The sequence below is a fragment of the Mya arenaria genome, chromosome 16 (genome assembly GCF_026914265.1).
Source record: "Mya arenaria isolate MELC-2E11 chromosome 16, ASM2691426v1".
Classification (NCBI taxonomy): Eukaryota; Metazoa; Mollusca; class Bivalvia; order Myida; family Myidae; genus Mya; species Mya arenaria.
Genome location: NC_069137.1, coordinates 47,100,683 through 47,110,931, shown reverse-complemented (window position 1 = coordinate 47,110,931; position 10,249 = coordinate 47,100,683). Strand labels below are relative to the sequence as shown.

Below are 10,249 nucleotides of genomic sequence, written 5' to 3'. Positions count from 1 at the left end.
CAACTTAAAAACTGATTGAAATTCAATAACAAAAATATGACAATAAAATGAGTTCAACTTACGCCTAACACCTTTAACGAATCGTGCCCCAGTATCATAACAGTATACCTTGATACGAAATCTTCCATGTATTTTTATTATTGCAGCTATTAAGATATGGAATACAATTCGACGAAAAGACTTGGTCACTACCATAAATCCATATTCACACAGTGTATCATGTCATTAATTAATCATATCTGAACCCGCACTGGTAATATATAGCAAAATTACAAAACTATTACACTTAAAGGTTTTCAACTTACACCTAATATATTTATTGAAACGTGCCCAGTACCATAAGAACCCACCTCTATACGAAATCTTCCATGTATTTTTATTATTGCAGCTATTTTGGACACCCATGTACAATTCTGCCTTACTGGAGCAATGGCTGGTGCTGGTCAGAAAGAATGAATACCACGACGAAGATCATCAAAACCCCACTGAAAAGGCAAAGCGGTCAAAGATTTTTATTTGTACAACAATGTACAGAGAGGTAATGACATGAAAGTAGTTAATAAATCGCATTTAAATTGACCTTCATTTCGAAAAATGAGAGCGAAAAGGGTTTTATTGACGTCAATTAACGAAGTAAATATCACCTTCCACTCTTCGATTGGCTCTCATTTAAAATGTTGAAATTCTTAAATATTGTAACTCAATTAACCATTATTGTTTTTGTTCTTCTGTTGGACAAAGTTTATCAGCCATTCCTCTAATGCTTGAATACATTTCCGGAGAGAGATCTATTGCTAGCAAAGAAAACAACAACATCATAAGTGTAAAAACAGCTATTCCGGTTTGGTTGAGATGGCTCATTCAATTTACAAAATCATACTAATAAACATTTAAAACTGCAATGACTAACCCAGTAGCCTACAAAGATTATTGCATGTATGGCATGTTCTTGATATTTAAGATATGTAAGTAACACCGAATTATATGAACAGATAAAGAAGTTTAAATCCGAATTATTACTTTTACACCTAAATAATCAGGTTGTTTTGTTACATCTTATTATGCAGGCTGTTATTTTACACTCAAATATTAAGGTTACTCTTTCACACCGTAGTTTGCACGCTGCTCTTTTACACCTGAATATCCAGGCTGCTTTTTTACACCTAAATATTCAGGATACTCTTTTACACATAAATATCCGGGCTGCTGTTTCACATCTACATATTCAGCCTGTTCATTCACACCTAACTATCCAGGTTACACTTTTACACATAAATATCCAGGCTGCCGTTTTACACCGAACTATCCAGGTTTCTCTTTTACACCTTATTATGCGGACTGCTTTATTCACCTAAGTATTCAAGCTGCTCTTTTACACCTAAATATGCAGGCTGATTATGAGATGAAACAGCTCCTGGAGTCTATACAAGGACTTAATCTCGCCCAAGCAAAGGGCAACCGGCACTTTGAGGCCCACGTGTTCTTTGACGGAGCTGTGAAGGACAGAAACCCAACGGAGTTTGTACTACAGCTGGTTTCACTTGCTGAAACAGTGCTAGGTTAGTGGTTCTTTTTAATATTAATACAATGCGAACTTCAGGAACAAACGCAGTAGCCATAAATGAAAATGTGGAGTGTAAATTGTCAGTGTATTGATCTACTAATATTGCAATAAGTTACCTTGATTCTTATAGCAGTATTAATATGTTTTGCACATTTGATAATCTGAATGTTTTTCCAAATGTATGCTTAATACATGGCCGAATAGCATAATGTAGTACTGTGATCAATATTGTATGATTTTTTCATGAAACGAATTAATACCGTGATTGCTACAAGTTTGTTGTTCAATTAATTGTATGTAGCCTCAACGTTTGTTAGCCGAATATAAGATGGAGAGCTGTGACTAAATAAGAATTAATGCAAGGTTTTGAAGCAGATAGTAATATTTTGGTAAACGGAACTCATTTAAATACAAAAAGATGGCCTTTGGCTAATATCGTTGTGTTATTAAGGTGACCTCCCGCTCCTCAGAGTCAATAACTGTGATGGGAATGGGATATTCCGAATTGAAATGGATAAATTAATTCCTCGTGGTCCCCGGGGTATAAAGTGCGCGAATCAGAAGAATTTTTCATTTCTGTTGCTGATTTCAACGTGTGAACATCAGAAGAGAAGTAACAACGTTGATTGAACATTGTACTGGAATGTAGATCTGGTACATGAGTAGCCTCGGTGAATAAGCAGTACACTATTGTAGAAGCCTAATATTAGCAGCAGTGGTTCAAGCAGTATCGTCTCCAGACAATAGGTAGTTGCATATATTGTACTAGACCGCATACCGGATACATGAGTAGCCAAACGTGTGCATAAACATTGTATTGCAAACATTTCAGTCCTTTGTAGGAACAGTCTGCCGATAAATTTCATAAAAATAAATAAATACAATAAATAGAGATGTTTTATAACAACTTCCTTCCAATGATTAGTTTTGTCAATTGTGTACTGTAAAACCATGAAAAAATTAAAATAATCCCCTGGGGAAATTATTTTTTGCGTTTGTATTATATGAACTACAAACGTGGTCAAAGTTACCCTACATCCAGACTTTTATTTTTTTTTAAATTTACACCCGTGGGTATTTGCGTTTAAATGCACATATTATCCCCCGATGGTAAATCTCGTCATTTAAACGGCGTAAAAGTTGTATGATAGTGTATAAACATTAGCAGTATATGATCTTCGACACCACCGTTATCTCTAGATTGTCGACGTAAATAGTGTAATATTCTCCAGACATACTACCTGAGTAGCATCTGTTAAAATGTCTTGTCTCTGACCTGTTCAATAGTGTACCAGCATCTTCTTCAAGACCAGATTCATATGGTGATTAGCATTATTAAATAAGCATTGGTTTCAAAACATCGGGCAGAATAGTCCCAATGGTATTATATAAAACTCAATGAATTAGTGAGTAAAAGATTGTGCTATAGACACTTTACACATCGTCACCTTAGTGCAATAACTCAATATCTGCTTCTATATCTATATGCAGTTATTGAGTTATTGCACTAAGGTGACGACATGTAACGTGCTTTGATTTAAACCTTGTCGATTGTAGGTGTAGAAGCAGAATTCAGTACCAAAAACGCCACCCCGTACGGAATCTCATTTTCATGGAAACTAAAAGCTGCAGACAGCGGGAAAGGAATGGCGTTCCGAATCCACCTTAAAGATAATCTAAAGGTTAATGTTTTGTTTGTTAAGCTCTGATTATAGAATGCAGTAATCTTTACTTAAATATATTATTTGTAGTATAATTATATTCAATATATTGTTACAAATATGCTGTAAGAGGAAAAGTGTTTGGTGCTAAATAATGTAGTGGTGTTTATAAATTGGTAGTGGCAAATTCATACATACCCTATTACTTTCCATTTGCTGATATCGTTGTTAATGTTGTGTATTGTCTTGAATGCTTCTTAGTCTAAAAGTTACACTCCACCATTAAACTTTCCTATACATTTCTGTGTAATAAAAGACATATTTGACTAATTTTTAGGCTATTTTTGAATAAATGGAGACTACGATGACCATCAATTCAAAACATAACCTACATTTTAAGCCAATTAAAAGAGTGATCATATGACTCATGGGGAAAATAGCCTACTTAAAAATACACATTGTTCGACTTAAAACTATATCCGAAATAGCCTTCACTTTGGAAGAAGTCAATGTTTTCATCTCTTAAATTTCAAAGGTACATGAGGCAAGGATATAATGTTTAGACATTTGAAAAACACAGTTAATCCTTCATGTTAACATATGTAAACATTTGACATTGAACAACATTCTTTTTCTATAGATATATTTGGCCAATAGGAAAGTAGCTATGACGGTTTTCTACTGTCATTCTAGAATGCATGTCCATATTGTCTCTATAGCAATACATATGTATCAATATAAGAACTTTTCGAAAAAATGATGACTGATACATTGTTTATCATATAGTTTAGTTACTTATTGTTTATCATATAGTTTAGTTACTTATTGTTTATCATATAGTTTAGTTACTTATTGTTTATCATACAGTTTAGTTACTTATTGTTTATCATATAGTTTAGTTACTCATTGTTTATCATATAGTTTAGTTACTCATTGTTTATCATATAGTTTAGTTACTTATTGTTTATCATATAGTTTAGTTACTTATTGTTTATCATATAGTTTAGTTACTTATTGTTTATCATATAGTTTAGTTACTCATTGTTTATCATATAGTTTAGTTACTTATTGTTTATCATATAGTTTAGTTACTTATTGTTTATCATATAGTTTAGTTACTCATTGTTTATCATATAGTTTAGTTACTTATTGTTTATCATATAGTTTAGTTACTCATTATTTATCATATAGTTTGGTTACTTATTGTTTATCATATAGTTTAGTTACTTATTATTTATCATATAGTTTAGTTACTCATTGTTTATCATATAGTTTAGTTACTCATTATTTATCATATAGTTTAGTTACTTATTGTTTATCATATAGTTTATTACTTATTGTTTATCATATAGTTTAGTTACTTATTGTTTATCATATAGTTTAGTTACTTATTGTTTATCATATAGTTTAGTTACTCATTGTTTATCATATTGTTTAGTTACTCATTGTTTATCATATAGTTTAGTTACTTATTATTTATCATATAGTTTAGTTACTCATTGTTTATCATATAGTTTAGTTACTCATTGTTTATCATATAGTTTATTACTTATTGTTTATCATATAGTTTATTACTTATTGTTTATCATATAGTTTAGTTACTTATTGTTTATCATATAGTTTAGTTACTCATTGTTTATCATATTGTTTAGTTACTCATTGTTTATCATATAGTTTAGTTACTTATTGTTTATCATATAGTTTAGTTACTTATTGTTTATCATATAGTTTAGTTACTTATTGTTTATCATATAGTTTAGTTACTTATTGTTTATCATATAGTTTAGTTACTTATTGTTTATCATACAGTTTAGTTACTTATTGTTTATCATATAGTTTAGTTACTCATTGTTTATCATATAGTTTAGTTACTCATTGTTTATCATATAGTTTAGTTACTTATTGTTTATCATATAGTTTAGTTACTTATTGTTTATCATATAGTTTAGTTACTTATTGTTTATCATATAGTTTAGTTACTCATTGTTTATCATATAGTTTAGTTACTTATTGTTTATCATATAGTTTAGTTACTTATTGTTTATCATATAGTTTAGTTACTCATTGTTTATCATATAGTTTAGTTACTTATTGTTTATCATATAGTTTAGTTACTCATTATTTATCATATAGTTTGGTTACTTATTGTTTATCATATAGTTTAGTTACTTATTATTTATCATATAGTTTAGTTACTCATTGTTTATCATATAGTTTAGTTACTCATTGTTTATCATATAGTTTAGTTACTTATTGTTTATCATATAGTTTATTACTTATTGTTTATCATATAGTTTAGTTACTTATTGTTTATCATATAGTTTAGTTACTTATTGTTTATCATATAGTTTAGTTACTCATTGTTTATCATATTGTTTAGTTACTCATTGTTTATCATATAGTTTAGTTACTTATTATTTATCATATAGTTTAGTTACTCATTGTTTATCATATAGTTTAGTTACTCATTGTTTATCATATAGTTTATTACTTATTGTTTATCATATAGTTTATTACTTATTGTTTATCATATAGTTTAGTTACTTATTGTTTATCATATAGTTTAGTTACTCATTGTTTATCATATTGTTTAGTTACTCATTGTTTATCATATAGTTTAGTTACTTATTGTTTATCATATAGTTTAGTTACTTATTGTTTATCATATAGTTTAGTTACTTATTGTTTATCATATAGTTTTGTTACTTATTGTTTATCATATAGTTTTGTTACTTATTGTTTATCATATAGTTTAGTTACTTATTGTTTATCATATAGTTTTGTTACTTATTGTTTATCATATAGTTTAGTTACTTATTGTTTATCATATAGTTTAGTTACTTATTGTTTATCATATATTTTAGTTACTCATTGTTTATCATATAGTTTAGTTACTCATTGTTTATCATATAGTTTAGTTACTCATTGTTTATCATATAGTTTAGTTACTTATTGTTTATCATATAGTTTAGTTACTTATTGTTTATCATATAGTTTAGTTACTTATTGTTTATCATATAGTTTAGTTACTTATTGTTTATTATATAGTTAAGTTGCTCATTGTTTATCATATAGTTTAGTTACTCATTGTTTATCATATAGTTTAGTTACTTATTGTTTATCATATAGTTTAGTTACTTATTGTTTATCATATAGTTTAGTTACTTATTGTTTATCATATAGTTTAGTTACTCATTGTTTATCATATAGTTTAGCTACTTATTGTTTATCATATAGTTTAGTTACTTATTGTTTATCATATAGTTTAGTTACTCATTGTTTATCATATCGTTTAGTTACTCATTGTTTATCATATAGTTTAGTTACTTATTGTTTATCATATAGTTTAGTTACCTATTATTTATCATATCGTTTAGTTACTTATTGTTTATCATATAGTTTAGTTACTGATTGTTTATCATATAGTTTAGTTACTTATTGTTTATCATATAGTTTAGTTACTTATTGTTTATCATATAGTTTAGTTACTTATTGTTTATCATATAGTTTAGTTACTCATTGTTTATCATATAGTTTAGTTACTAATTGTTTATCATATAGTTTAGTTACTTATTGTTTATCATATAGTTTAGTTACTCATTGTTTATCATATAGTTTAGTTACTTATTGTTTATCATATAGTTTAGTTACTTATTGTTTATCATAAAGTTTAGTTACTTATTGTTTATCATATAGTTTAGTTACTTATTGTTTATCATATAGTTTAGTTACTTATTGTTTATCATATAGTTTAGTTACTTATTGTTTATCATATAGTTTAGTTACTCATTGTTTATCATATAGTTTAGTTACTAATTGTTTATCATATAGTTTAGTTACTTATTGTTTATCATATAGTTTAGTTACTCATTGTTTATCATATAGTTTAGTTACTTATTGTTTATCATATAGTTTAGTTACTTATTGTTTATCATAAAGTTTAGTTACTTATTGTTTATCATATAGTTTAGTTACTTACCCCTGTAGTTACTATTTAGCCATTATGCTTATCTCGTATCGCTACATTTTAAGGGGTGAAAGCCGAAAGGTTCTATGTGACATTACATTCAGAAGCAGATAGAATATCTTTACTTTAATCTTCAATTTTTTTCAAGGTCAAGAACAAGAAAAGGTGGAGTCAGGTGATGTACATGTCATATGTGCTCGACTTTCTCCTTAAACAAGACGAAAATGGTAAGCGGAAGGGTGAAAGTGGTCAAATGGTTAAGGTGTCCGTCTTTCACCCAAGAGTGTATGGGTTTGAACCCCACTAGTGGAATGTTCCTTTGGCCTTTAAAAATGAAATAATTTCTGATTTCTACCCAGACAGAGGATTCGAGAGTGATTCAAACCAGCTTATAAAATAGAAATGGTGAAACACATATGATATGGGAATAGCTTATTCACCAATAATACAAAACACTATCATATTTAATTCATAATTTGTATATTCTTATTAGTATAATCACTGTTTTCTGTCAATTGTCATGGTAATGCTTTACTTTTGTAAAGCATCGGAAGAAGACTGTTTTGTCCTCACAACTGATGCAGACGTGCGGTTCACACCTGACTCTGTTGAAGCCCTTCTTGACCTCATGACCCGAGATAACACAGTCGGGGCGGTGTGTGCCAGAACCCATCCCCTTGGGAGCGGTCCACTAGTGTGGTACCAAGTTTTCGAGTACGCGATCGGTCACTGGTTTCAGAAGGTAATTATAATTCACGTGTAGGGCAAACAATACACCCTTGGGAACGGTTGTCATGTCTGGTATCAATTTTTTCTTAGTACCGCTAATTGCTGGGTTTAAAGGCTGAGAATCCTACATATGCCCGTACGCACACCGGTACGAAGGGATTGAACTCAAGCTAAATTATGTAGTGCCGAATGACCAATATGATTTAATGACATGTGACATAAAATATATGCAAAACCTGCATTGTTTTCAGCTTTAGACAGGTCACTCCTAACAACGGTCTATCATCAAATGATTATGAAATATAGTATTTTAAGAATGTCAAAGCATCTCGAAAGGCTTAATCGAAATCGAAATCTGAACACAATGCAGGTTTCACATGAGTTCGGGGTCGCATGTCACCAAACCTTATATATCATACAACACTAAACGGAATAGCACGAGTTCAATCCCCTTTTGCACCTGTGCGTACATACAAAGTCAAATAGTGCTTACAAGAGCTTATCATTTCTCCGTCGGAAACGCCAACTCATGTGGTTCCAATTGTTTTAAAACGCAATAAACAACTGATTTCTAAAGACACTCGTTATACTTTGGTGTGCTGTTTTTCATATGTAGCCTATTTCTAGCTAGTCGATTTCTCAAAAATCATTTTGCAAAATTTGCGTTTTCACTTTAATATTGTTTCATATGAAAATTCTGCCTACTATTTTGTGACATACTGTATTATCTTACCTACGCTGGCCGTGATGATAAGAAGTATTTTGTTTATTTTGACACGAACTTACAAAATTTCTTCATCATTCAACACTATTTTTCAGGCGGCGGAACATGTTATTGGGTCAGTTCTCTGTTCACCAGGATGTTTCAGTGTGTACAGATGCCGAGCTATCAGGGATATCCTTCCTCAGTATGCAACGAATGTGGAACACGCATTCGACTTCCTCACCAAAGATATGGGGGAAGACAGATGGTTCTGTACCCTTCTGGTGAGTTAAGACATAGTGAGGTATACAGTATATAAATATTGACTGCCTTGAGGGTGACAGTGCATATTGTCAATATGAGGTAAATACTGTCGACCGATGCATTTTTAATTTAAAGACGTCAGAGGGTAACAGTGCGGCAAAGGGTGATAGTGCGGGGTGATAGTCAAAAATATTGCCCTGGCGTTTTCAATATATGTTCTTTAGAAGTGAGGTATAATAATTGAAGTTAACGTATATACAGTGCAATATGTGAAATTCGTATATGACCATAGGTGAATATTTCTTTTTTTAATTCTGTTCACGGGCAATAAAATTAGAATCCAAAAAAATATTTGGATTGGCCCCAAACTGTAACCAATAATTACTGTCTTTACCCATAACGCTATTAGGAATATGTCCAATTCAGGTCCAAAGTGGCTGGCGGATTGAATATTGCGCCGCTTCAGAGAACAGTACGCATTGTCCGGAAGACTTCGACGAGTTCTTCAAACAGAGGCGTCGCTGGGTTGCGTCCACATTAGCAAACCTGATGCTTCTAATCAAGGAATGGAGCATCAGTGAGTCAGATCGAGCGATTAAAACATTATGGCCAAGCATATTTTTGTGTTATATTTTAGGTTGTCCGATTATGGCAATGGTTTTTGCACACGCTTCCCGATTCCCGGGCTTATGTAAGTTTGGTTTGTGGTCACAAGTGGGTGTCTTCCGGGTACTCCGTTTTCCCCCAAAACACAAGATCACACTCTCGCGTTTGATCATGCCAACGAAAGAGATTATTATAATGTTGTTTTTCACAATCGTTGCAATATAAATAAGTTTAAACTAATGTTTTTTGAAAAGATTTAAATGCAATATGTCACATGTGCATTTTATGATATGAAATAAAACAACGTATTGAGTTGTTGTTTTAAACTAAATTACTGACAAATTAGCTTTAAAATAATATTTCCAGGTTACACATTATGTGTACCATACGATTTCATTTCTGAGGATAATAATCATGCGTAATAAGTTGAGATATAGATATGAGAAATTATTAAAAAAAGCTGAAAGCTTAACCCATTTATGTTTTCAGTCTCAAAGTTGAACCCCCGTGTGTCAATCATTTTCCTAGTGTATCAGATGATCATATTGAGTGCCACTCTTATTGGACCAAGCTCAGTTATCCTGGTAGTAACCGGTACGTTATATATGTGTGTGTGTGTGTGTGGTGTGTGTGTGCGTGCGTGCGTGCGTGCGTGCGTGCGTGCGTGCGTGCGTATGTGTGTCAGTAAACAGCTTGTAACATTACTAATTATACATGTTTCATTCCAAGGTCGTTTTTCGTCATGTGTGCCGTAC

The 10,249-nt window shown here is 30.9% G+C and overlaps 1 protein-coding gene across 1 annotated transcript in view; it reads left to right on the top strand.

Annotated features, from left to right (window-relative positions):
* The first annotated feature begins 1,384 nt into the window (after positions 1-1,384).
* LOC128221733 (chitin synthase chs-1-like) overlaps positions 1,385-10,249 on the top strand; it is a 29,489-nt gene continuing 20,624 nt past the window's right edge. The window contains exons 1-7 of the mRNA XM_052930333.1: positions 1,385-1,559; positions 3,122-3,246; positions 7,341-7,419; positions 7,738-7,934; positions 8,741-8,908; positions 9,315-9,465; positions 9,984-10,088. Of these exons, the coding sequence (XP_052786293.1) occupies positions 1,385-1,559; positions 3,122-3,246; positions 7,341-7,419; positions 7,738-7,934; positions 8,741-8,908; positions 9,315-9,465; positions 9,984-10,088 (1,000 nt within the window). The remainder of the gene's footprint in view (positions 1,560-3,121; positions 3,247-7,340; positions 7,420-7,737; positions 7,935-8,740; positions 8,909-9,314; positions 9,466-9,983; positions 10,089-10,249) is intronic.